The sequence below is a fragment of the Pochonia chlamydosporia genome, chromosome 1 (assembly GCF_001653235.2).
Source record: "Pochonia chlamydosporia 170 chromosome 1, whole genome shotgun sequence".
Taxonomy (NCBI): Eukaryota; Fungi; Ascomycota; class Sordariomycetes; order Hypocreales; family Clavicipitaceae; genus Pochonia; species Pochonia chlamydosporia.
The window spans coordinates 1,495,261-1,522,003 of record NC_035790.1 but is presented as its reverse complement, the minus strand read 5'-3'; the positions used below and the strand labels follow the sequence as shown (position 1 = coordinate 1,522,003).

Genomic DNA, 26,743 nt, shown 5'->3' with positions numbered 1-26,743 from the left:
CTCCATTTACCTTCATTTTCCTGGTCCCGCTCCTTGGGCCTCATCTTTTCTTCCCTTCCTCCTATTCATCAAAAGGGAATCTCGCTTGGTATCGAAACGTGGATATTCTCACCCCGCCACCCCTGATCTCCTTTCCTCCATCCCGCTGCAGAGCACGAGGAGTCGTCGCCCAACATACAAACAACCGCTCTAGTTTTGACACTACACCCTTCCGATACGGTTCATCGTGAGATTGCCACGGTGCCCGATCCCAAACAATTGTTGCGACAACCGCCATCCGGACTGACTCGACGTCCTGCGGCCCGTTGTATCCAACACTGGTTTGCCCTGCCCTGCTCTCGTTGATTGATCCCTGGTCATTGACGACCCGGATCTGCACCGTCAGCTTGTTTTTTCCAACCCCGTGAAGTGAGTTCCCTTCCGCGTCTATTCGCAAATTTCATCCTGACATTCTTAGATACACTTTCCTACGCCATGGCGGACGCAAATATGAGCTATGTGTACACTGCCACGGCCTATGCGGCGCTTTTTGGCCTCGGTTATGTAGTCTATCAAGTTTCCACCCAAAAGGCCAACAGAAGAGCTGCGGCAAATCCACCTCGCGGCGCAAGAACCCAACAAAACGAGCCACGGAAAGAAGACAGAAAGAAAAAGCAACGCCTAGAGAGCTTCACCTCTGAGGCCCAGGAAGCCTCGAAAGCCAAAGCTCGAGTCCAAGCAGCGGAGCCTACCCCTTGGCCAAGGCCTTCTGTAGATGACACATCCGACGACGGCGCCGATAACCGCGAGTTCGCCAAGCAGCTAGCTAAGGCGAAGGAGGGCAAGAAATTCAGTAGCAAGACCGAAGGGGGAAAGCAGAAGGAGAAATCGGTCAAGCAATCCAAGGCAAACCAGCTGAATAATAGATTCGCTGACGAGAAGCCGTCCGATACTGGTGCTGAGGCTGATGATGACCAGTCGCCCGTCGAGTCTCCAGTCGAGTCTCCAGTCGAGTCCCCCGAGACCCGGCCCACGGATGCCTCTGGTGTCAGCGATATGCTTGAGCCCGCCGCCGCCGGCCCTTCCGTTTTGAGAATCACCGACATGGACAAGAAAATGGAGAAGCCAAAGTCCGCCAAGGCGCCTCAGAAGACGGAAACCAAGAAACAACGGCAAAACAGGAAGAAGGCCGAAGCTGCCAAGGAAGCACGAGAAGAGGCAGAGAAGGAGCGAAAGACCTTGGAGGAGAAGCAGCGGCGAACTGCACGCATTGCTGAGGGCCGACCCGCCAAAGATGGCTCTCAATTTAAGCCTACCAACGGCACCAACTCCTGGGCCAGAGGTGCCCCCAATGGAACTACTGCCAGACCATTGGAGACGGATAACAAGTCACTCCACCAACCCCTTGATACCCTGGACGAACCTGCGGCTCACGTCAAGAAACAGCCTTCAGCAAAGTCAGAGGAATCATGGATGTCTTCTCTCCCGTCCGAGGAGGAACAGTTGGAAATGTTGAAGGACGAGGCTGACGAGTGGAGCACCGTTCCCTCCAAGTCTTCAAAGAAGGCCAAGAAGAGCGGCGATTCTGGGGATGAGACACCTAAGCAACTTGCCACTCAACCTAAGCAGGCTGCTCCAGTGCCAAAGACGGCATCCAAGAGCGGCTCTTCTCAGACCTTTGGCGCATTCTCCGCTCTGAATGACGATGCCACCGAAGAAGTGGAGGAAGAATGGGATGTCTAGGATGTCTTGGTTTCAGGGCTAGCTGAGAGACAACGCACTCCAGCCTCCATTTGCAGATCTTCTCTTTGCCTTTGAGCCGAGGCATCATTTGCTGCAGGCTGATTGTTGTATTATTACCCAAAATGTTGACACAAAAGTCACTGTCTTTTCTCCTTGACCTGTTTTAATTGCTTAGTTTGAACCAGGTTGATTTCAGCGGAACCCCAAACACGATGAATCGCAAAACGCTCAGCCATTTTCTTTTTGTGTGCAAAGGACACAGCCCTTCGGAGGAAACAGTGATCTTGAGGGCGGAGTCCTTGTTCGACAGGAATTTTGCTTGAGACTTGACAGCTTTACGATACGTGTATTGCCAATTGGACGTTGGCAAGGCGACGTTCAGAGTCTGCCCAGGATGGAAATGCCCAGCCAAAAAGTAGTAAAGAAGGACAGGGGTGTACAGAAATCATGGTGATGCAGCTGAGGTTTTTCGTTTCCTTGTGGCACATGCCATAGAATCGGGGACGCGGTGGGCAGGAGGTTCTTTTGTGTGTATGTAGCAATTCTTGAGAGCCAGGCAAGCGGCATCAAATTGAATCACCTGTGGCTACTGGATAGTGACAAACGTGAAGCCGTGTTGCCAGACGCCCGTGAGCACATTGGAATCACTGGTGCGGTTGGCTTTGAATTTGCTCCACAATGTGGTTGCTATGTATGTACAATAAAACCATATCTAGGGCTCAAAGTTGTTTTGCAGAATTTGTTGTGTTGAAGCAGACATCATCTCAAACGGATAATGCGGCTAATTGGAGTAGCCCAGCACGACACGTATTGAGGTATTGGAGAGGCCCTCATGGCGATTTGCGTCAACCGGACCACGGATTGAGTACACAAAGTCTCTGACTGGCAGATGGGCACGAACGAAGGGGCAGGTTTTGACTTGCCAATGGACACCAAGTTGACAGGACTCACGATGCGCGTCTCGGCCACATCTGGGCCACACATTGATCAACGTGTTCGGCTCCGTTGGCCGGGACAGACGAATTGAGGCCGGTCCGGATTATTGGGGAGAAAATGGCTTCCCTCATTTTCCGGGCAGGTCATCGGATTGGATGGTGGTCGAATGACCCGGCCGTCAAGTATTTGATTCAACGTTTAAAGGTTCAATGTTGCCGGCTGCACATGGACGCCCTTGGCCAATGCTACTGGTGTAGAAGGCGGGAAGGACGTGGCAGCACGGGTCTTAACTGGTGGCGGGCGAAGATACACGTTCCATGTGGTGTTCTAACGTCTGGTTGTTTTGATATCAACCATCTGGGCTGCTGGGAGGCGGTAAATGCACCGGGCAGGGATGAAGTTGGCAGTTCAAGTGTTGGGTTGTTTGCAAGTGTGGCCATTGTAGACTCTGAAGGCTTGGGCATGCTAGTCGCCGGATGAACCTTGACAGTAACATGAATGACATGCATCTTCTAGGCCGTTCAAGACCAGACTATTTGCTCATGTGTAGACTCCCAGTGCCTTCTTTTTGTTGACCTTGACACAGAGAGGTCAACAGGTGGTCAAGTCATCTTGGTAGATCCCGCATGGATGATACAAGAAGAAATGGAGAAACGCCTCAATTCCGATCTCGTCATCTTGCCTCTCTCCACCGTAGCTTGACTGGCTGCGCTAATGTTGCTTCGCCTCGGACATGGACCAGTTGCCGTTGTGGCTGATGTGCCTCGTCGTATACAGGTAACCAGACCGTCAACTGGTGACAGCTGCCTCCCACCAGACGCCTGGTGGCTTTGCTGGAGCCCGTGTTGCGTCGTGTCCTGATTGATGCCGGAGAAGCCACGAAGCAAAGGGAGAGAGAATTTGATGCGAAAGGGAATTAGGTATTAATATATTTTGACATTGTTACGAATTGCGATTTCTCTTGTACGCCATGGCAGGCTGGTCAAAGGTGCATGGCGGGGAAGAAGAGGCAAAAAGCATCCAGCCAATCTATCCTGAAGTCCTCAGGAGGCCGGGCAGCCATCTGCTAAGTTCTGAGTTGGTACGGAGTAGTTGACGTGTGTCACGAAATCAACCCATGCACCAGACATACTCCGTACATTGCAATGGCAGACATGGCTGTTCCTGGCATTGTGCTACACTCGTCAGGCAGGGCCATTAACCTTGACAGATGTTCCTTGTCCTTGGCGCCATTAAATTTCATGCATGCATTGCCTGTGCTACTCAAGTACAGTACACTGCACTTGGATCGAGAGCATTCAATGTTGAGCACACGACATATTTCCCCTCAACTCACATGAGCATGTGCTTGCATGTGTGCTGCTCTGCTCTGCTCTGTCCGTGCTGCGCCATGCCGTGTTGCAGCAGTGTAGTTCAATGTTCAAATGGTGTTCAATGGGATTGAGATGCCAGGCACCAGTTGACCAGACCAGACCAGACTGTGCTGCTGTCAACTTCAGAATGCAACTTGAAGTTTCTGGTCGGACCGATGCGGGCACTCGGACGTAGTTTTAATGTTTGGAAGCAAGAATGCTGCTTTCCACGGTCAAGTTCCCAAACGTTTTCAACCAGACATGGACCAGACATGATCTTGTCACACGGCTGGCACACCGAATTGGGGCATCTCCAGACATCACATGAAGCAAAAAGGTACTGTACCACCAACTCTGGAAGTTTTGGTTTCTGATTGTAAAAGAACCACGGTCTTGATTGAACAGATTGTTTCACTTTCTTCCCCTTTTTCTCATTTATTCCTGTCTCCTATTGTGTTTGCGTCTTGTAGCACCAGACCAACCATGACCTCGAAAATAGACTTGGCCCAACTCGCTCCCTGGATGCCAAGCAACATTGAAGACGCTGACAACCCCCTACTGCCTGCAGATGCCTTCAACATAATGTCGTCGTTCCTCCTCCACCTGCAGCATCTCCCCATTCTCACAGACTCACAGTGCATGCAATTGCGCCTCTCACGCCGTCACTCCGTCGTTACATGGTCAGTCTGTCTGATGCCATTTGATGGAACCAGGAACCAACAAGGATGCAAGCACGGAGCACTTGGATATTTGTGTGGGCAACATTGAACTCACCCACAGGAATCAATCACGGCGCAACTGCACATGCATCCAAATCCACCAACCCCAGCCCAGCCCAGGTCCAGGTCCACGTCCTTAGTTCCTTATTATTATTAGTCCTCTTGGTCCTCCAGTGAGCACTGCAACCCGTTTCCACCAAATTGCTGAACACCCACCCCCTTGCCCCTGGTCGGATGGCCGGGTTGAAACATCGCTGGTCTCCAATGCTAATGCTGCAGTTGACTACTGCACGTATCTCAAAGCGCCATTTGATCTCACCCACCATTTGAGCGTCGATTCCCTAGTTGGGCTCTCGCCGTGACGAGTGCGTGGCCCTAGGATGCGGTGGTGCTTCAATGTTGCAAGTTGGTTGGGTATGGCCAACTCTGGTCAGGTCCAAGTCACCCCGGATGTCCCTCACTCAGAGCGGACTAGACCAGACCGCATGTAAACTTAGAGTAGACACCAGACCAGACTCCTAAAAGTCAAGTCTGGTATTTCACTTAAGTAGTACATATACTGACCGGATCATTAGAGACGGGAGGGGGTCAATGGTCAACCGCCACGAAACCAGACCAGACCAGACTGCACCAAGATTCTAAAGTTCGATGCCCCAAACTGCACTGGTCTGCCCTGCCCGGCCCTGCTGCGTGCTGTGCTGTCTACATTGGTGCTGACTCCGTGCCTCTTGCTAATGTGTCTGGTCCATGTCTGGTTCCTGCCGCCCGTCTCCATCCGAAACAAACCTGCGCCTCTTTTCCTTCCTTGCGTCTATTTTCCCATTTTGTCTCTCATTCCATCTCTTCATCTTTCCTCTGTCCCATTTTGTTTGTAAACCCGCTGCCTAGCAGAAAAGAAAGAAAAGAAGGAAAAATAAATATCGTCGCTCTCCTTTTTATTAAACTTCACCGTTTCCGTTTGTACCGACATTTCCAGCGCCATTTTCCTGATCGGTCCAACAAGAGTTGGGCCTCGAAAGCCTCTCTCGCCCCCTTTACTCATCAAAAACGCCTCCAGACTCTCGCCCCTCCCCATCGATATTCGGACACTCGATTGTCCATTCCAGCCAAGCTGAAAGCCAAGAACGCCGCCTCAACGCTCCTCCCGTAATAACGCCTCCCCTCCCTTCGATCTTGTTATTTTCACCCATCTCCCCCGGTAACGTAGCCGGTCGTCCCGCCTTTCAACACCATACTTTCATATTACGAACCGTCAATTCCATCAACTGTGCCGCAATTACATCGCCTCGACCTTTACCTCGACCTCGACCTCGACCTCGAAACCGATATCCATTCTTCGATACATATCGCAAGGCCTCTCATGTACACATACCACCACGCCTCAATTGGAACCCCGGCTTGATGAAAGGAAACACCCATTAGATCAAAGTCATGTCCTTGCCCGTCGCCTTCCAGTCGGCCGTCTTTTACTTTCTCGCCTGCACACCATGCGCCAAAGTCCGCCATCGACAAAAGACCAAGGCGCAGGCGAAAAAGGAAAGGGAGGAAAAGGCCAAGTTGGAGACGGAACAGCCTGGCCTGTATCGACACCCCTCACCATTTAACACAAATCCATACTGGCAGGAAGAGATCAGCATGGGACCGAGTTTACCAAAAAAGTCCATGAGCAAGAATTCGAGTCAACGAGGACTGACTAGTTCAGGACGGGAGAGTGTCGCATTTAGCATGTCCGAACACACAAACATTGCCGACAGCAGAACACAATTTAGCGATAGTATGACTGTGATGCCGCATGACGACACTTTGTCAGAGGATTGGAACCGTCGGCGAGGATACCAGCGCGAAGATGAGGAACTTTGGGGCCAATGGGCCGGTATGGGATCCGGATCGGGTCATAAGCTGATGGATGCCTTTTCCAAAGCACGCGACTCTGCGGGACGGCTAATCGAATCTACCTTGGGAATCGAGAAGGAAGTGACGGAACAGGAACGCCGCGACTTTTATCTCTCTCCCAAAAATCCACCAGTTAACGACTATCACCCACCTGTGGTGAGCAGCAAGCCTCCCCACAGAGATGCGCGCAAATGGATGTTACAACCTCCGCCACCCGCCAAGATCATGGAGGGCAAGATCCCCGTCTCCCGGGCTGTCAGCTCTGGAAGCAAATCGAGCGGGAGGACCTTGATCGGGGACGAAGGCAATCTGGGGCGAAAAGTGCACGAGAAGATGGTCAAGGAGAGAATGAGAAAGGAGAGCAATCCGACTGAAGTTGAGCTTATCGAATCTCTCTTTTCCACCCGCAGCAACCTTTCAATAGGGCATACTCGCAGTCGCAGCCTGTCATTCAACGAGTCTGATGATTCTATCGACAACCCCTTTGAGCGGCGCCGCAGTCGTCGTCGAATGCCCGTGGCTGTGCCACCTGGAATCGAATCCGAGGATGACGAAGACACTGTTCCATCACCACAAATATCAAAGACTGCCAGCCACGCCAGCAGCACTCTGGGTCATGTTGCTCAGAGGCCAAGGCTGGAAACAATTCCCAGCACAGACGGTAGTGGCAACTCTCGCGCTCTGTCGAAACGGTCCAGGCGACAAAAGTCTACCAGAAGTAAGAACACTGCCTGGGTAGATTCTCCTGTAGGAGACGACACGGACTAGCAAGTTCGTTTCTTGCTCGACATGTGCGAGTTTGTTGATGGCAAGGAGCACTTGTACTGCACAAAACCAGGAGTTTTCACGGAATTTTTGTTTCGACTTGGGTTCAATGCATTAGGGAGCGACATTTGCGAGGAGTTTTACCTTCATTATTCTGGATAGCATCGGGGTTTTCCTCACATTGGCGTCTGTTGGGCCTTGTCCTTTTTTAGCCTTTTATCTCATTTTTCTCCCTTTGACAAAACGGACCAGTTTTATACATTTGTACATTTTAACAACAGTCAGCCCATGGTGCAACTCTGCACATTGACCTATAACAGTCGTGGACTGCTTAGCTATCACCTAGCAACGCCTAGTTGACAATCAAAAATTTCATTGACCGCATCACGAACTATTTCAGTTTTCTTCATTCGGACGGGCAGTGCTTGAACTTCTTTTGCCATGCGTATCAACATGTGCCGCGACTGCTGTTCTGCATCCGTCGAATCACGTAACGTAAACCCGTTTTGCCTTGCCTGATAACGCCAGTAATAATGCATCTCCCAACGCTTGTTCGTCGCCACCAAACTCACAGGTGCATACCATGGTCGTCACCATCGTCATCATCGTCAGCCAAATCTCTCATTCTCTCCTCCATTGCTCTCCTAAGCTCCTCGTCATTCAACGTCCCCCCACCATTATTCCCTCTTCCGGCTGCTGGAGGAGCGGGCTGCCTGTCCATGTGAACCTGTCCACCCAGTATCGTACCCGTTTGAAAAGTGCCGTCCGTCCAGGCGGAGTGAGTTCTTTGCCCTTCCCCTCCCCCATGCCCATTTATCTGTCTCTCCGCCTTTGCCCTTTCCGCCGCCGCCGCCTCTGCCTCCTCTTTGCTCTGAAACTCTGTCCAGCTCATCCCTCGCTCTTCTACCTCTGCGCGAATGAGAGCTATCCGCTCGGCCATGCGGTCAATCACCACTTCGTTTTCTTTGATGGCGTCGATGCAGTCTTGATCTGGACTATGGGTGCCTGCGTCCGCGTCTGCGTCTGCACCACTGAAGGGTGTAGCTGAACCTTCGGCGAACGGCTTTAGCTGGTCGTTGGAGTATTGGAGGTGGGCGATGGAGTTGCGAATCTCGAGGACTTTGAGGTGCAGCATGGAGATGGAGAGGTCTTTGAGGGCGGCGGCGAAGCGGCCGGGGGATATGGGCCGGGTGTCGGCGGACATGGCGGCGAGATAAGCTGGAGATGAAGGGTGTACGTTGTGCAGATTTGCGCGGATCGTTGACGGAATATCGTGTTAGTTGGAAATGTTGCGACAAGATTACAGATGAGACTGATAGCTGGCGGAATAATGTGACTTTTCTTGGACAAATGTTGGAGGGGCAATGGCCAGGCAGCTGGGTGCAGACGTGGTGGGGTCAACTGGTCTGGTATGATGGGAAACGTCTGGTCAATACAGACTGGAGCTGCCCATGTGGTGGGTGGCACCGGGACCCTGGGCAAGTTGACTGATTATTTTTGGGGGCAACTTGACTCCAGGACTCGGCCTCTGGACAACCTCAGATCACATCGTTGACAGAGCCGCTTGTTGGGCACGACGCGCGCAGCAGGCGCTTCCTGTTGTTTATTCGTCCCGTAGGATGAATATTTTCACGATTGCGCCTGCGCCATGTGCGCTCTTGAGAGCCACAGGGAGAGGCATTCTGTCGACAGTCAAGATGGCTCACAGAACGGATGCATCGATGGGAGCACGATGCCTATCCAACTGTGCGTTTTCACGGCCAAGCAGCCGCTCATGTGTAGATCTATGGTCGCAACCGAGGATACGACCCCACGCAAACCCCTTCGACCGGATGCACGGCCGACGAACGATATTCTCCTCGTCGAAAATCATCAGAAACTACGAAGACATCCCTCGGGAATATCGCGACCAAGCGGGTCTACACTTCAGCGCCAAGGAGCTGTCCGAGGAAGAAATCCGTAGAATATTCGGGGCTGGATTTACGGCTGCGGCGGGGAATCGCCTTTTGCGTATCTTACATGGGCGACGTGTGGCAGGGACTTTGGACGACCCGGCGTATGCCATCCATACTGCACAGTTCTCGGAAGCACACATAGCAAAAGGACTGGATTATCTGCGACAGGAGGTTCCCGTAGATGAGGTCATGAATGCTGGGCTGAGGGCGGAAGATGAGCTGAACCAGATGGATCGAGATGTGGAGGAGCGGGAGGCGCAAGAAAGGGCAGGCGCGTCTGGCGAAGGAGAACCCAACGCTGCAGATGCGGCTGCTAAAGCCGATCCTGTCTATGGACATAGTTCGTTTGACCAGATTCGAGCGCGCAACATTGCAAAGCAAAAGGCGAAGGACAAGATTGCAGAGGACGAGCGGTTGGCCAGGGAAGCGGAAGAGCAAGCTGGCGTGTCGGGTCCTCTGGCGACAAGAGAAGATGGCACTCGGGCGATTACGAACCCCAAGGTGGCAGAGTACTACGACAAGGCACAGTCCGACCTGGACGCGCCGCCGGAGATGAGGGCCTGGGAGCGCATCCTGCCGTCCCTGACGGTTGTGACATTGGTGCTGGGCTTCATGGCCGCCGTTGCCATGGTCTACGAGGAACCGATGCCGCGATACCGACTCTTCAACGATATTTCCACCGCCCACGCCACGGTAGGCACGTTGATTGCTCTAAACGCACTCGTTTTTCTGGGCTGGCGTGTCCCGCCACTGTGGTCCGTCTTCAACAAGTACATGATCTTTGTCGTGGCCACAGTGAAGCCACCCACCCTCTTTACGGCCGTGTTCTCACACACAAAGCTGAGCCACATGCTCGTCAACATGGTTCCGCTGTGGTTCATCGGTACCGCTCTCCACGAGGAGCTTGGCCGTGCGGATTTCCTCACGCTGTATCTGGGCTGCGGGGCGGTAGGGTTTCTGGGCAGCCTGGTCACGTATACCCTGCGAGGGTGGTTGACGGTAACGTCGTTGGGGGCCTCTGGCGCGACGCTGGGTCTATGTTCTGCGTATTTCTGGGAGCATAGGAACGACGGTTTCAAGATTTTCGGGCTCCCCAAGGACGGGGTCCATGGGATTGTGTTCCTGGCCATGATTGCGGCGCTGCAGATGGCGGCCTTTGGGAGGACGAAGAAACTGAAGGTGGATATTGCGTCGCATTTGTCGGGGATGGCGGCGGGGATTGGGGGGATAGAGATGCTGAATAGGACGAGGAGGAGGAGAGGTGGGAGTGGCAAGGGCAGTGAGGGATTGGAGGTTATTGATGTTTGGGGGCCTGATGGGAAAGGGGATGGTGTGATGAAGGGAGTTGAGAGGAGGTGATTAGATGATGAGGAGATGGAAATGGAAACGATTATTGTACTATAGATTTGGCATTGCATAGAACTTGCTCATCTCCTTTATGTATGTATAGTAATACAGCACGGTGGCTGGGAAGCACGTAAGGTTGACGGTGTTGGTAGACGTGGCCAGAATGGAGATTTGAGTCACTGCGTAGTTGGCCAACTATTAGCTGGGAACACCTGGCCTATGAGTCAAAGCGATTGAGTCTTCCTGTGAATATGCGTGTATCTATACCAAAATATTGACAAAGTATTGGAAACTGTCAAATTTGCTGAAATTCCCTACATATGATGGGGTAGAGTCAATGGCTGAGTGGATTGATATCAGGGCTAGGTTTGGCATATGGTCCTACATTACGCCAACAAACGGTTGCTTGCTATTTCATCGCATGTCCTACTTCTAGCTCTATCGCCGCAACAATCATGTCAACAATTCGCACGAGACGCAAGTCTATGAGCCAAATACTTCATCTACGATAAGGCAGTTCAGTACTATGCTAAGTTAAAGAAATGCCCAAATGCCATTCTTTTCTGCATGCTGGCGGAACCGTAAAACATAAAATCAGCATTTCATGACAAGATGTGGGGCTGACGAATCAGACGACGCCTCAATGCAACTTGTGGAAATTAGTGGGGCCAAGTGGTTGAGGTGCGTCTCCTGGGGAACGGGGGATCCACAGGGCGGTTGTGGGCTTCGTTTGGGATGTCAACTGGTGCCATGTGTATTCCGTACACGTAGGGAACGCTATTTTGGTGCTCGTCGGGGATGCACGGCATGTGTCAGTGGGTATTTCGATTGCGGGCGATTGATTAGGAATTGAGGTACTTGCAGAGGCTGTGATCTGGGCTACTTTGATGGCGTTGACGCACCTGCCGGGTGTTTGAGTATGGTTAATTGAACTTGCTATGGAACTGGTGGGAATAGACTGGTAATGGCGCACAATTGCTGCGAGCTGTGTGCAGCAGGTTGCCGATGTTTGATCCGGTGGGCTGAGATGCCAGACTGTTGACATGTATCAGCAGGACTGGACTGTGTTGTGTCGGCTATTATGCTGGTGGCGGAACCAGCGCCATGGCATTGCGTTGCTGCTCAAACAGTGTTTGGGATGGAGAGATGACTGGAAAATTCTGGTCTGGCACGGAGACTGGTTGTTATGTCTGCAATGCGTGAAAAAGCCAATGCTGAGGAAGGACTCTGTGGTATTTGCGAGTAGCCTCCGTTTTGTTGGTCAACTGTGAGTTACCAGTCACGCACACGTATCAACTTCCAAAGAGACCTGACAACCCACTTCACTCCGACTTCAATGTTCAGTTTTGACTCTAGAGGGAACTGGATGCATGTGGATGTTGTGTGTCTGGTTGAATGTTTGTTTTCGGGTGTGTGGAGTTCCCCTTTCTGCATGTCATGTCATGTCATGTCTGGTTTGGCAATTTTTCACGCGGACGCTGGCCCCCTCCTGTCAATCCCATCTTCCGTTTCTACGTTGCATTCAATGTTTGATCTCAGCCGCCAGCCAAAGCTGCATGGCCTGCCTTCAAGGCAGGTCAAGTCGAGGAGGTACGAAGTGCATGTATCCAAGTAGTAGAGTTGGCCCTGTGCTGCGGAACAATGCAAAAACAATACACATGCATGTCCATTCCTTTGCTTCATCTGGTAGTGCCTGTTGCGGCTCTATTTTTTGGCTTGTGCAGATCGAGTGCCGCTAAATACGTAGGTAAATAAACCATCAGACTCAAACAGACCAGACTGTACGGAGTAGTCTGGCCAGTATTGGGTCAACTCGGTTCCCCCCCATCATCATCCATCCGCCGCCCACGCCACGCCCACTTCTCCCGTTTCCGACTGACTCCGCTTGTGTTGTCTGGACTTGTCTGGTGTGGTCGGGTTTGACGGTGGACGACTTGACAGTTTCAACTTCCTCCAACAACCCCCAGACTTGACATTCTGGATTGATCCTCTCATTCACGACATCGAGTTGACAGGCAGTAGATTTTAGTGAACTTGACGAGTTTGCACATCTGCTTCTTTGCACCCGAGTGCTGCCGCCTGCGCCAGACGTGCCGCATGCACACGACCTGGACCTTTGGTGCACCTCATTTCGTCTACCAAGCATAGAGACAACCCGACCCGTCGACAGGATTTTTTGCTCCAAACTCGCTTGAACCTTATTGCACGCGCAATGATTGACTAACCCCGGGTCACTTTGTTGTGTCCGCGTTTCTTGGGTTTCCTTTCGCCCTTTTCCCCCACTGCTCCTTCGTCAAAACCTCAACTTTCACGCGTCGTCGCTCTCCGCCTTTGACAGCCATGGAAAACACTTCAAGTCCGCTGTCAACCGTGACAGCGGCATCAGCCTCCTTGCCTTCCTCGCCCTTGTCGAATCTCTCACAAACGCCCTCTTTGCCCGGTTCGCCCGACATGCGACCAGACGCTGGCGTTCGCTACCCGTCACCATCCTCCACAGCGGCATCCGGGACACAATCGCCCATCAAGTTGGGCGATCCGGTCGATAGCGACGACAGTCCGCGACCAGCCAAAAAGAGGCGGATTACACCCCCGCGCGAGCGTATCACCACGTATCTCGACTTGATGAAGCCCAATGAAGAGTTTAGCCACGAGGACAATTTCCACATGGAACGCCTGCTCGGCGCGCTGCGCAAGAAGAAGAAGATTGTCGTGGTGGCTGGTGCGGGTATTTCTGTGTCGGCTGGCATTCCCGACTTTCGCTCCGCGACCGGTCTCTTTGCAACCCAACGCAATCAACACAAGCTCAAGGCTTCGGGAAAACACCTTTTTGACGCATCTGTTTACAAGCATGAGTCGTCCACCTCGTCATTTCACACCATGGTACGCGAAATGAGCGAAATGAGCAAGAATGCGCAACCTACGCCGTTTCACCACCTGCTGGCCTCACTGGCCCAAGAAGGACGCCTATTACGACTGTACTCCCAGAATATTGACTGCATTGATACCTCGATAAAGCCTCTACAGACTCAAATTCCTCTGGAACCAAAGGCTCCGTGGCCGACGACTATTCAGCTGCATGGAAGCCTCGACAAGATGGTGTGCACCAAGTGTGGTGATATCCAGCCGTTCAAGGGCGAGCTTTTCGACGGACCAGAGGCACCACTTTGTGAGTCTTGCAAGAATCTCGATGAGGTGCGAACGGCACATGCGGGTAAGCGAAGCCATGGAATTGGACGCCTTAGGCCACGTTTTGTGCTGTACAATGAATTCAACCCCGACGAGGATGCCATTGGCAATGTTATGCGAGCGGATTTGAGGGCTCGACCCGATGCAGTCTTGGTGGTCGGCACGACGCTCAAGGTACCAGGGACGCGACGGCTTGTGAAGCAACTGTGCCAAGTTGCGCGAGGGCGCAAAGACGGACTCACCGCTTGGATTAATATCGATTCAGAGCCAAAAGTGCCCGATTTCAAGGACTGTTGGGATCTCGTTGTCAAGTCAAAATGCGACAATATTGCTAGATTGGTGGCTCTGCCGCCGTGGGATTGCGAAATTGGGGAAGACTATCTTGTATCCAAGGAACAAGAGCGGGAGCGACTCACAACACCGCCATCCAAATTTGAGGTCCAGCTGGATGGCAAATCATCGCCCGTCGAGGATGTTCAAGCAATCCCGACACCACGCGCAAGTCCACCACCTCCTTCGGGGAGAAAGCCTCTGCCAAAGGCCAAACAGAGCAAACTCCCCTTTGGAGCCCCCAGACCAACACTCACCAAGGCAGGAAAACCTACCAAACCTCGTGGCAGGAAGCCAAAGCAACCCGCAAATATACAACCACCTCCTGCGAACATTGTACTGCAGACCTTCAAAGCCTCCAAGAATGTATCGGACGCTGGCTCAGGCAAGAAACTTGGAAAGCGTTCACCGCTCCCAGATCGCCAACCTCTCAAAGAAGAACCCAATTTGGTCGTGTCTTTGCCATCTCCTAGTCTTGACAACAAGACTCCCGCGAGGATTAATGCATCAGACACCAATTCCAAGTCTCCTACAACACCTACGATGCCAGAACACGCCCCTCGCGAAACTATCTCGCCCAAGTCTGTCCCTAATAACATGCGCAACCTAATCGACGTGGCGTAATGGTGGCACCGTCAAAGCATTATTATTGGAACTGGCGTTTTTGTGAATATATACTACTGAGCCGGGAGGCAATATCTTAGACCATTTGGAAGTTTGTCCTGGTGTTTGGCGTTGATTGGCGTGGGGTGCCTCGTCGCATAGATGAAGGAGTTGTCATGATGGTTACTGTACATACCTAGGTGCTTGGCGATTAGGTGGCACTGCTCAAGTAGCACTGCTCTCATGTTTTCAAGTACTCTGTGCTTGAACGTATATGTAGACTACAACAAGAGTCTTTAATGCCTACTTTGTTGGGCTGATGTGAATTTGACCTCCCTTTGCCACAATAGCCATAACGAATAGTAGCATCTCCATTTGTTCTGCAACTCAAGACTCCAGGAATCTCGGCTTCGTAACTGGTTAGTGTGGTGCCGCTGTGTACATAGGTCTCTGTCTTGTCTCTTCTATGTTCTTCTTTTGCATGAAAGTGTCAAAAATATTAGTGATTTATTCATATCTTGCGTGGATTGCGGTGGAAGGATTGGGGCGGGCAACTGTAGAACTGGTGTGCGAGTCCGAGATGCTGAGTATGCAACAGTTGCTCCTTCAGACTAAATGGGGGATGAGCCCGAGCAGGTTCGGATTTACGGCCGTGATTGCAATACTCAAGCATATATAATACCTGAGAGAGTGTAATAAATCGTTTATGTTAATGGGCTAAAAGGTGATGAGTCTTGTGGTAAGTGACGTGCCACCTGATTGGTCGGTTCGAAGTTCATTACACTTGACGCTGTTGCCTTGGCTGTGCGGAGCAACATCAACAATCAGGTGAAAAGTCCAAATGACCCGGCTCGACGGCTGTGACTCTCTTTCTCGTTCATCAATCCAGTGCCAGTTTACTCAATGACTTGGTGAATACTGCTTCGTCCCCGCCATTATTTGTTATCAGCTCAAGATCCTGCACATTTCGCGGTCATGCATACATCTTCTGCCCGCACCGCGAATACCATTATAAATCCATACATATCAAACCCTCACAACGTTTCCAAATATCATGACGACTTTACTGCCGGCAGTGTTATTACCAAATCAGTCACCTATATCGCCAGGATGCCAAGACCGACCACCCGTACCCCGATGCCAATGAAGTCCAGGCACTCTCCGTTGCCAGGAGAGGGTCGAAGGGAATCAAGGGGCAGGACATTTACTTCTGCGGAAAGGTACATGACTATCATAAACTTCTTTACAGCCAATCTATTTTACTTACAGTTGCCTAGGTGAATGGCCGTGCCGTCTTGGTTCAGGAGCGAATACCTGGCTTGGGTCTCAGCTGCATTCCCATAATTATCACAGCACCAAAAGATTTCTTTTAAATTACAAAGACGGAGGATACTTCACATCATGTAGGCTACCAAGACTTCCCACGGCCGTCAAAATCATGGGTATCTTGTCCAGGACCCCGACATCCTTGACCGTTTGAACCTTGAACAGGCACACATCCTCTTCTCAGCCAACATTGATCAGGATATGAGCTTTATGCATAACGACTTTGTTCCACCTAACTGCATTGTCAACGACGACAAGATTGTATGACTGATTGTCTGGGAGATGGCTGGTTACATTGACCGGAAAACAGCTGCCGAAATCCGGCCACAGGTCAGGTCCCCCTCATCGGGAGCATTTACCAACACCAATTTGAGTGAGGCGAAGCTTCAGAGCATAATGTGGCGGAATGATCTTTACGACGACCATTCAATGCTCTGAGAATGAGACTACTGGGCTTTTGTTATGCTGTTGAGGGGCTTACATGTACAGGCTCTCCTCTTTCGGCTGTCTTACGGCATGACAAGCTTCAAAAGAAATCATCAAATACATGCCTTCTCATATGGTTGCAAGACCACCAGCCGGCATGAATTGAACGCTGCAAACAAGTCGCCAAGCGCACCAATCACTTCTCATGACATCAAAAGATAACATTGTGCCAACCTCGGACCCCCACGGTATCTCGTGATGCATCGTGCCCTGCTTTTCGCCTGCTAACGAACCAACAAGCTGTGTTTTCTCGGACAAATGCAGCAACTCAGGACGGCCTAGGCGATATCAGACAACATCGCAGAAGACCAACTATTTCCCAATTGGCTATCCAGCGCCACAAAGACACGAAGGATCACCTCAATTGCGCGGGGATGGCAGATCAAACCAGCAACCCCCAACCTGGAACTTTGCTTGCACCTAGTGAAGTGGCGTGCGGGGATGCCACGGGTGTAAGTCAAGTTTGCTTCTCTGTTTTTCAAGACTCCGTCAATTTCGGATCAATTCCATGGATACTTGACGGAGAATCAGACAGAAAGACTCTCTGGCGCCTTTCGGGTTTCCGGGCTTAACCATGGCGAAGGCATCCTGCGTCGACGGGAAGGTCGAATATTTTACCTACCCGCCGTATCCTCAACACTAGTACAGGGTTCTTTGCTGATCCTTAACGACCAACGGCGGACTTGCTCCGCACAAGCTTCCACATCAAGTAAGTTGGATATTCGGTAGCGGCATCTTGTATGGCAGACCTACATGGATTGACGCAAAGGGGACCTAGGAGTCGTGAGGGGAAGGCATCTGAAGCGTCCTGGTTATTATGGCGAGGCGAAGCTATATTATCCGGTCGTTCTCCTAGAGGGAACTCAGGATGCCGCGTATGCGGAACTTGAAGTTTCAGCTAAACATATTCCAATGAAGGGTGAGCTGAGAAGGAGTACCATGCCTGATTTCATGGTTTTGTTCTAATTGATTGTAGAGCATCAAACAACGGACGGCCCAATGCCTGCCACCGACCCAACTGTACAAGTTGAAAAGAGTCGCGCTACTGAGGGTGATGGCCAGGATGAAGTTGCTCAAGTCGAGAACATAGTGGAAGCTGTTCGAGAGGGCCAAACCATTTCACCTGCCATGCGAGAAAAGATATCAGAGCATTATGCTGAGCTGACTCAGGATACCAACGCAGCCCCTGAAGGGGATGTGAATGCAATTCTGGAGCGAATTCTTGCCATGACCGAAGAGGAGGCTGTTGATGTACTGGTTGGCGCCATTGCTTTTCACAAAGTTGGTCAGCTCTCATTTACACTTGATTCCGTGTCTCTTTTTCCCTGGGTTGACTAACGCCGCATGGCAGGATGATCCCAACTTTCCCAGTGAGACCATGGCCCGTATCAAACACCTGGTGCAGGGTTCCAAGGTTGCGGACATGGACGATGCAGACTGGTCATTTGAAGTTCGTACAGAAGCTTCCATGATCAAGTACCATTCCCCATATCCAGAAGTCAGATCCGTCACAGATCCTTTCGACGATCCTACTATTCCCGTGGAGACATTCCGGGCGTACTTCCTTGGCCTTGTATTCATGGCCGGCGCAACCTCCCTCAACACATTCTTCAGTCCTCGTCAGCCAGCCATCTCGATCGGTTCCAACGTTCTCCAGCTTCTGGTCGCCCCTTGCGGTCTGTTTCTGGCCAAAACCCTACCGGACTGGGGCTTTACTGTACGAGGAACTCGACACTCTCTGAATCCCGGACCATGGTCGTACAAGGAACAAATGTTTGCCACTATAATCTTTACTGTGGCCAACAATGTGGGTGGCACGTACTACGTGTATCTGGTGCAGAAGCTCCCTCAGTATCTGGATCAGAGCTGGGTATCTTTCGGCTACGAAATCGTGCTTGCTCTGGCTGTACAGTTCTTTGGCTTTGGCTTCGCAGGTTTACTTCGACGATTTGTTGTCTTCCCCGTCACGGCCATCTGGCCCAAGATCCTCCCAATTCTTGCACTTAACCGCGCGCTCATCAAGCCAGAGAAGAAGAACGAGGTCATCAATGGCTGGGGCCTTACGCGGTACAAGTTTTTCTTCTTGACGTTTGGTGCCATGTTTTTGTACTTTTGGATCCCCAACACGCTCTTTACGGCCCTCCGCTCCTTCAACTGGTTGACGTGGATTGCCCCTGAGAACTTTGCCCTGGGAATGATCACCGGCTTCTACGGCGGCATGGGGTTCAACCCAGTGGCCACGTTTGACTGGAACGTCGCTGGTACGGGTTTCCTCATTACACCGTGGTGGAGTGCGATTCAGCAATATGGCGCTCGAGTACTATCCGGTCTCATCATCATCGGCATGTACTGGGGAAATTACTACTGGGCGGCATACACGCCCATCAACAGCAACGAAGCGTTCAACAATAAGGGCGAGATCTACAACGTGACCATTATTTCGGACGGCAACGGAGGCATCAACATGGACGAGTACAAGAAGTACGGCCCGCCGTACTTTTCCGGCGCCAACGTCTTTGGGCAAGGCGCCTGGTTTGCCTGGTACCCCCTAACGCTGTTCTACGTCTCCATCAAGTACTGGGATATGCTGAAGAAGTCGGGGCGTGAGATGTGGCGATCCATACGCTACAGGACATCCATATGGGAAGGCAACACCGATTCTCACAGCCGCATGATGGGGCAGTACAAGGAGGTTCCGGACTGGTGGTTCTTTGCCATTCTCCTCGTATCAATGGGCTTTGGCATTGCCGCCCTCAAGGTCTGGCCGACACACACGCCGTGGTGGATTGTTCTCACAGTGATTGGACTAAGCGGCGTGTTTCTCATCCCGTCTGCTCTCCTGATGGCCAGCGCCAATGTCAACATGGGCTTCAACGTGCTCTTCCAGCTCCTCGCGGGCGTTTGGTTCGCTGGCAACGCCTCCGCTCAGATCATCGTCACGGCGTTTGGCTCAAACTTCAATGCCCAAGCGGATACCTACATATCCGACCAAAAGATTGCGCACTACGCCAAGCTCCCGCCTCGGGCTGTGTTCCGGGGCCAAATGCTCGCTGCCTGTCTAAACACCTTCATCTTCATCGGCATGCTCAACTGGATGGTGGACAACTTTGACAACGGCACGCTCTGTACGTGGAACAACGCAAATCACTTTGTCTGCACGGATGCCGTGCTCGTCTTTGCCAGTGCGGTCGAGTACGGCGCCTTTGGCGTGAAGAACATGTTCAAGCTGTACCCCATTCTGCCGTGGTGTTTCTTGATGGGCTCTCTGATCGGAATCGCATGGGGCGTCGTCCAGCGCTTCGGTCCCGCGATCCGAGACTCTGCTCGTCGTCGGTGGTCTGAAGCCAGATTCGCAACTTGGAACCGCTACCTGTTCTACCCGCTGGGCATGCTCAACATGTTTGACCCGGCCGTCACCTGGCACGGGGCCTTGAACTGGACGGGAGGCAACAACCTCTCATACGCCACCAACGGCATATACATTTCCTTTGTGTTCATGTACTGGATCAAGAGGCGCTACAATGCCTGGTGGGAAAAGTACAATTACATCCTCGAGTCCGGGTTTGACGTTGGCGTGGCGATATCTGCGATTGTGCAGACCTTGGCGTTGAGTTTCGGCGCTCACGTCACGTTGAAGTGGTGGGGGAACACGGTGGCCACGGCTGGCGTTGATTTCAAGTCGTATAATCAGAATGCGACGCTTTTGCCAATTCCGCCGGTTGGCTATTTTGGTATTCCGCCGGAGGAGTATCCCATGGATTTCTGAGCGAGGTGTCGGGTGGGTGTGATGCTGCGAGAGTTGCTGGATGAACTCAGGAAGCAACAATTTCCCCGATATTATGCATCAGTGTTGTACCCATGAAATATGTCCAAATAATTGCTTCCGTTTATATGTATGCGAGTATGTTATTTTCCATAGCGCACAACCAAGGTATATCTACACCATTGAAAGGGGATGTAAGCCAACAGTGAACCACGCACACGGCAAAAGTTGCCGAATCCATCAATAGCTTGACAACTAATCAACTCACACATTTCTCAAAATCTCACCCAACAGCGCACTATACCACCCCTTTCAGAGACGGTGGTTCAGTCTCGCATTCCACTAAGTCCCGAGGACCGACACGGCCTAAACCACGATGAGTAAATCCCCAAGCTACAAGACACCGCGCCAACCAAAGTCAAACCCTCAACTTCAATTCAACCCAAACTCCTTCCAACCTAACAGACACATCCACCAACACATCCAGCAAAGTCAATCATGAAAATCATCGTCACAGGCGCAACAGGCTTCGTCGGCACCGAAGTCCTCCGCCAAGCCATCCACCACCCATCAATCACATCCATCGTCGCCCTGGGACGTCGCTCTACACCCGCCCCAGAGCCCAACTCCAAGTTCAGGGCCCTGGTGTGCGAGGACTTTTCCAAATACACCGATGAGATAAAGACGGAGTTCCAGACAGCAGATGCGATCATCTGGTATGGTTTCCATTCTGTTAAAAACAGCGACGTACGTGCTGATGATGCAGGCTCATGGCCGTGACGCCTTCTAAGGCCAAGGCCCTGAAGTGGGATGACGTCCGTAGGATATGCTACGACTACACCGTCACTGGACTTGATACACTGTCCGCTGTGCAGAGGAGTGGCCAGCCAGTCCGGTTTGTGTACGCGAGTGGCGCGAATGCCGAGCGGGATCAGAGCAAGAAGCCTTGGATTATGGGCGACATGTGTCTGCTGCGGGTATGTTTGTTTTGTCATCATCACATTGACTCTATTATCAAGTTGACTTATAATCACGAGGCATGGAAGCAGCTAACGTCCCCAGGGAGAGGTGGAAACCAAAGTCCTCGAAACGGCAAAGCAGTCAAACGGCGTGTTTGAGAGCTGCGTCCTCAAACCAGGATTGATAAGCGGTCCCGGACGGGAAGGCATCCTGATGAGCACGACGCAGATGCTTCTCAAGGCTGTGGCCGGCGTGCCGAATCTAGAAGTGAGGGACATGGCGGCCACGATGCTAGACTTGGCTGTGAAGGGGTTTGAAAAGGATACATTTCTGAACGAGGAGATCATCCATATTGGACAAAGGGCACGTGGGGAGTTGAATGCGTGAAGTACATTTACAGTTTGCGAGGGTTGGATGGTTGGTATATGTGTATTGTGCATTGGGTATCTCCTTTTTGCTAACCGCTATTTTAAAAACGCCGTGCATGAATATCCATTATTTCTTCTCGTGTGACTGTGTAAGCCAAGCCCTATTTTATGTGCACTTCAAACGTGTCCATGTCATCAATCTCCGCCTCGTCCATGGTGACATGCTCTTCTAGCCTGTCGCCGTCAAACCACAGTCCGACATCTTTATCGGACCCGATGGACCGCTGGCTGCGGAATCCGGTGACGAGCGTCTCGACCGTTGTCTCCGGCCGTACCGTTAATCTCACGTCTTCTAGGTCTCGGGCCTTGAGGATGACGCGAATCTTGACTTCTGGAGGAGGTGGCTCCCCTTCATCCTGGGGCGACGTTTCGTCGTCTGGTAATTCGCCAGCTTCCCTCTTGCGCCTCTGCTCCCCCTCGCGCTCCATTTCCTGGAATAACTCCAGCGTCCACGCCTCCATGTGGACTCTTGTCCTGTCCCCAGCAAGGCCGTTTGAGCTGTTTCCGTCAACGACGGCCCTCCCATTGCCCTGCGGTCGAATCCCCAGGGAGAGCAATGTGGAAAATGCGTATACCTTTTGCCTCCGCCATGTGAGAATAATGTCGTCTTCCTTTTGTACTTCCTTCAGGAGACCCTTGTGATGCTGAAGTGAGAGCCACGTGTTGCGAGCAACGCGCAGTTGCTTGTCGAACAAAAACTTGAAACAGCAGGGCTTCGTGCCCGGCACCACAGATGTCACCAGAACGTCAATGGGGTCTTTGGCGGCTGCTCCGTCTGGGCCAACGCTGAGCATGGCTTTATCTCGCGCACGCTGCTCCTCTGCCTTGCGGATGTACTCGGCGAATTCGTCGTCATCGTCTTGAGCGGCAAAGCTGGTCTCGAGGACTTCGACACTATCGTCCCGTTGCCGAGTGTGTATTGATGTTATTTGCACACAGTCGTCGTCATCGTCATCCGAGTCAAGAAGACTGATTGGTTCTGCGTTTGGTGCTCCAATTATGGGATGGTGTACGCTGCCTGTTGTAGTTGTCTTGGTATGTGATCGCAATAGTCGGGTAGATGGTGAATCGTCTGGCACAATATCTATATTCTCGACATTGCGTCTAGAGGGTGGCGTATCCAAGCGTGTGCGTTTTGATGCCGGCGGCGTAACCAACTCGCTTTGCAACCCGTCAGCCAAAGTGAACAAGCAAACCTCGCCTTCAACTCTGGATACAAACCTCGTTGAATTTCCATCCTTAGGCTCACCAATAACAGGTGTGCCACTCCGAGCGTCCTGAGGAGAGTCGTGCCGTACCTCGTCCACCTCGACTCCCGTCTGGTCCTCATCCTCAAGTTGCCTTTTCGCAGATTCGGCCGACTTTCGTCGCTCCTCCTCCTGTTTCTGCTTCTTCTTCATCCGTCTCTCACGGTCGGCAGCCATAATGGGCTCCATCTCCTTTGACCTGCGAAACAATTCAAGGCCATCGTCGTCGGTGTTGGTAGCATCGGCGGGTGTCTCGACTTTTTGCGACGCAGATTTGCGCAAAGCTGTCGGCTTGAAGGGGAGCTTCTTGGCCCTGGGGCGCGGAGGAGAAGTCTCCTCTCCACTCATGATGAATGTAGGTAGGGGGGAAGTGGTGGACTTGTAGTTGAGTTAAATTAGTGAAAAGGCTTGGAGCCTGTGCGCGCCTCTGCGCTACGCATAACCAACGCGGTACAGGCGATGCTGCAGCTTAAATAGCCTTCGCAGTTGATGCGTGGTGTGACGAGTGAGTCGAGTATCTTGCGGACCAGACCACACATGCACACATGCATGCAGACAGACATCAATGTTCACTGCGATGTCACAAACGGCGGGGCGCTCTTTGTTTGTTTAGGCGTGGATTGGTTGCCTTGTTTGTTGTTACAGCGACTGTTGGCGGTTGTGCAGCGCTAACAGACGCAACTCCAGGCTGCCGTGCGGCAGCTCGCTGCCACAGTGCGAGACGGGCACCAGCAACCCCACTTCTTACCAGACACCAACATTTTGAATCTCCCTGACATCAAACGAGCCTCAGATGGGAAACCACACACCAAAATCTCATCATCACCAGCATCTTTGCCCGTCAAACCCAACCCAGCACCCCTCATCGGCTGCACCCTCGCACACAATGTCATCAGCAGAGAACGGCAACATCTCACAAGGCGAGGGTAAGGACCCGTCCAGCTTCCTGAGCGACATCATCGGCAATCCCGTCATCGTGAAGCTCAACTCTGGCGTCGTCTACAAGGGTGAGATACAGGACCGCATACCCAGCTGCCTGCATATGCCACCACGTATAGTGGCCAAGCATCCTATGACTAACCTCACCCGCGGCCAGGCGAACTGCAATCCGTAGACGGATACATGAACATTGCGCTGGAAAAGACGGAGGAGTATGTCAACGGCAAGAAGCGCAGGGACTATGGCGATGCGTTTGTGCGAGGAAATAATGGTGAGTGAGCGCATATGGTGTTGAATTCGAAGGAAGTGGCTAACTCTGTTACAGTAATGTACATTTCGGCAGATTCATAAAGCAAAAATACGAATAAACTTTGATACCACCACAACTCTCTCGTTGATGTGTTCTTATCAGCGGATTTGCCTGAGCCTATTTCACAGAAATATTTCACCTTCTAAACACAATCTACAACCTCCTAGTCCACCCATACGTCGTAAACCCATGAAACTCAACCTCCCCCTCCTCATTCCACACCTGATCCCCCTCTCTCAGAATCGCATCAAACCTCTTCTTAAAGACATCCTTATCCGCACCCCCCAGCACAGCAACCTGACTGAGCGTATGGATCCGATCCCACAGCAACTCCTTCGTACGCCGCTCTGTAAACGGAATCTTGTCCTCCTGAATCGGCACCTCAAACCACGGCGCAGCATCCTCGGCCTGACGCTCAAACACCTGTCGCCACTTATCGTCACGGAACCGGTCGGTACCATCTGGCGGCAGCGCAAGGATAAGTTGTTTCATTTTGTTTTCCCATGCCGTAGACGCCGTCCAGTGCGGCGGTTGATTGTCTAACAAATCTGTTAATGAGATCCAGCGTACGTGGGCAAGAAAACTTACAGTCCTCAATGTTCCAGATGATGCCAAACTTGGCGCCTGGTTTTAAAACCCGATGAATCTCCTTTAATGCCTCCTCGTTTGCAAACCTATAATGTTAGAATATCCTCTGCCGTTCAGAATGGCAAGCTCACCAGTGGAACGACTACCCAGACACATTAGCATACATATCAGTCTGCAAGTGAAGGCAACAAACCTGAGCCGCGATGACAGCATCTGCCCACCCATCACCGACTTCCATACCCGTAGCCAGGCCATCACGCACCTCCACACCCTTCAGATGTTTACCCTCGAGACTCCCTCGCATCTTGGCCACTGGTTCCACGGCCACAATCTCGTACTGTTCCTCCCGGGCAGCCAGTAACTCGGTGAACTTGCCTGTACCAGCCGCAAGATCAACTATTCTCGCATGCGGTTTATTAGCCACGCCCAGGTTTTCCAATAATGACTGGACTGCTTGGGGTGGGTACGACGGGCGATGGACGTCATATGCAGAGGCGTTGTCAAAGCCGGTTGTGGCGGCGTGGGCGACTTGTTGAGACGACATTCTTCAGATAGATTCTATTAGTTGAATTTGCCTGTGAGTGTACTGGGACAGAGTTTACAGAGCTTAAGTGTATATTATGATGGGTTTGTAACGAGAGAAGGAAATACGGTTGGACATTTATAACAGTGGTGGTTGTCTGGGGCCAATGGGATCTTGGTTGTTTGCAAGATGGTTTTAGCACGAAAGATGGCTTTATCCCCGAGAACCCGATCGAACTACGAGACTAGACCCCCATGGCTTGACTTAGATTTGACACCGGCTATACTGTGACATGCCATCCGAATCAATGGAGCTGCTTCAATGGAAGATCCAAAAGCTAAGCTCACTCTGTCCCATGACGAGTATCCACCTGGTCAATTGTGTCATATAAAAGGTATATTTCGTGCACCACAATCTATCTACATTCAATGATATGTACCCTGGCCGAGATCGGAAGTCCCAAAATTTCAGCCCATAATATACACTATTGCAAGCAAAAATCATCTTCTTTGTTTTTGTAGTTTTGTATGAGTTGATTTTGTCTGCAGCTCTATGCTCTCGCGTTTCGCACCGGACTGGGTTCTGGGTCTCGCAGGTGGAAGCTCATACCGAATTCCAAACGTCCCAGCCGGGTGAACCTCAAACCCAGAATTCAGCCTGCGGTGTGTCCTATTCGCATACACCTGAGCAGAACCATAGACTTGGCCGGTGTTCAGCCCGTTATTGACGGTACTAGAGTCCAGCGACACCGCCCTTGATCGTGGTCTATGCCTAGCGAGCTGTTGCGGCGATAGTGTAAAGCTTCGCTCCGAGTTTTGCAATGACGGTCGGCCGGAACTACGAGGTCTGTACGCCCCGCTGTCCTTTTTCGTCGGGGAATGCTGCTTGCTTGTGCTCTCGACACCAATATTAGAGCATCCTATCAGACGAGGCTCGTTGTGTTTTTGACATGGTGTGGGCGAGTGAGTGGCGGCCGAACTTGATGACTCTCCGTTCTTATCGCGAGAGTCTTCCAACGAGTAATATACAACACCTTCCCCTAGGCCCCTCTGATTTGAATCGTCCACCGCCGCTAAAGTCGCAGAAGAAGCAATTTGGCTAGTATCCGCTGACCTAGAGCCAGCTACCCATATGCCTTCCACCTCTACGCCTCTTTCTATTGCCCGCACGCCAAACGGCACATTTGAATAGCTCAAATGGCGGATCCCGCAATGTTTCATGACTTCTATTCGTGCGCGTCGTTCTTCGTCAATGATTTCGTACGTCTTTAATTTTCGATTGTTGTGCCACAGCTTTACCAGCCCGATGAGAAAGACAATGACAATGCAACACCCGAGGACCTGCAGAACCTATCAATCAGACATC

At 51.8% G+C, this 26,743-nt stretch overlaps 10 protein-coding genes across 10 annotated transcripts; 7 read left to right on the top strand and 3 right to left on the bottom strand.

Annotated features, from left to right (window-relative positions):
- Window positions 1-474: 474 nt before the first annotated feature.
- On the top strand, window positions 475-1,722 carry VFPPC_15112 (hypothetical protein; the record flags this gene model as incomplete). Its single annotated transcript, XM_018292865.1, has 1 exon — window positions 475-1,722. The coding sequence occupies one exon, from the start codon at window positions 475-477 to the stop codon at window positions 1,720-1,722; it is 1,248 nt and encodes a 415-aa protein (XP_018148450.1).
- Window positions 1,723-6,160: 4,438 nt separating this feature from the next.
- Window positions 6,161-7,390, top strand: VFPPC_12763 (signal peptide-containing protein; the record flags this gene model as incomplete). The annotated part of the gene is made up of 1 exon (XM_018290540.1): window positions 6,161-7,390. One exon carries the CDS (start codon window positions 6,161-6,163, stop codon window positions 7,388-7,390), a length of 1,230 nt encoding a protein of 409 aa, XP_018148449.1.
- A 565-nt stretch (window positions 7,391-7,955) lies between these two features.
- On the bottom strand, window positions 7,956-8,591 carry VFPPC_15111 (secondary alcohol dehydrogenase protein; the record flags this gene model as incomplete). The annotated part of the gene is made up of 1 exon (XM_018292864.1): window positions 7,956-8,591. One exon carries the CDS (start codon window positions 8,589-8,591, stop codon window positions 7,956-7,958), a length of 636 nt encoding a protein of 211 aa, XP_018148448.1.
- Window positions 8,592-9,084: 493 nt separating this feature from the next.
- Window positions 9,085-10,701, top strand: VFPPC_15110 (rhomboid family protein; the record flags this gene model as incomplete). The annotated part of the gene is made up of 1 exon (XM_018292863.1): window positions 9,085-10,701. One exon carries the CDS (start codon window positions 9,085-9,087, stop codon window positions 10,699-10,701), a length of 1,617 nt encoding a protein of 538 aa, XP_018148447.1.
- Window positions 10,702-13,029: 2,328 nt separating this feature from the next.
- VFPPC_00359 (NAD-dependent histone deacetylase SIR2) lies at window positions 13,030-14,829 on the top strand (the record flags this gene model as incomplete). The annotated part of the gene is made up of 1 exon (XM_018280395.1): window positions 13,030-14,829. One exon carries the CDS (start codon window positions 13,030-13,032, stop codon window positions 14,827-14,829), a length of 1,800 nt encoding a protein of 599 aa, XP_018148446.1.
- A 1,936-nt stretch (window positions 14,830-16,765) lies between these two features.
- On the top strand, window positions 16,766-20,386 carry VFPPC_00357 (oligopeptide transporter protein; the record flags this gene model as incomplete). The annotated part of the gene is made up of 6 exons (XM_022428168.1): window positions 16,766-16,808; window positions 16,861-17,072; window positions 17,152-17,329; window positions 17,399-17,539; window positions 17,597-17,901; window positions 17,972-20,386. 6 exons carry the CDS (start codon window positions 16,766-16,768, stop codon window positions 20,384-20,386), a joined length of 3,294 nt encoding a protein of 1,097 aa, XP_022284663.1.
- Window positions 20,387-20,881: 495 nt separating this feature from the next.
- Window positions 20,882-21,730, top strand: VFPPC_12762 (nucleoside-diphosphate-sugar epimerase; the record flags this gene model as incomplete). The annotated part of the gene is made up of 3 exons (XM_018290539.1): window positions 20,882-21,099; window positions 21,150-21,360; window positions 21,446-21,730. 3 exons carry the CDS (start codon window positions 20,882-20,884, stop codon window positions 21,728-21,730), a joined length of 714 nt encoding a protein of 237 aa, XP_018148443.1.
- Window positions 21,731-21,872: 142 nt separating this feature from the next.
- VFPPC_12761 (ubiquitin supergroup) lies at window positions 21,873-23,366 on the bottom strand (the record flags this gene model as incomplete). Its single annotated transcript, XM_018290538.1, has 1 exon — window positions 21,873-23,366. One exon carries the CDS (start codon window positions 23,364-23,366, stop codon window positions 21,873-21,875), a length of 1,494 nt encoding a protein of 497 aa, XP_018148442.1.
- A 538-nt stretch (window positions 23,367-23,904) lies between these two features.
- On the top strand, window positions 23,905-24,308 carry VFPPC_12760 (U6 snRNA-associated protein LSm6; the record flags this gene model as incomplete). The annotated part of the gene is made up of 3 exons (XM_018290537.1): window positions 23,905-24,025; window positions 24,115-24,228; window positions 24,283-24,308. 3 exons carry the CDS (start codon window positions 23,905-23,907, stop codon window positions 24,306-24,308), a joined length of 261 nt encoding a protein of 86 aa, XP_018148441.1.
- A 112-nt stretch (window positions 24,309-24,420) lies between these two features.
- VFPPC_00356 (2-heptaprenyl-1,4-naphthoquinone methyltransferase) lies at window positions 24,421-25,399 on the bottom strand (the record flags this gene model as incomplete). The annotated part of the gene is made up of 4 exons (XM_018280393.1): window positions 24,421-24,806; window positions 24,856-24,941; window positions 24,987-24,997; window positions 25,049-25,399. 4 exons carry the CDS (start codon window positions 25,397-25,399, stop codon window positions 24,421-24,423), a joined length of 834 nt encoding a protein of 277 aa, XP_018148440.1.
- Between the last annotated feature and the right edge of the window lie 1,344 nt (window positions 25,400-26,743).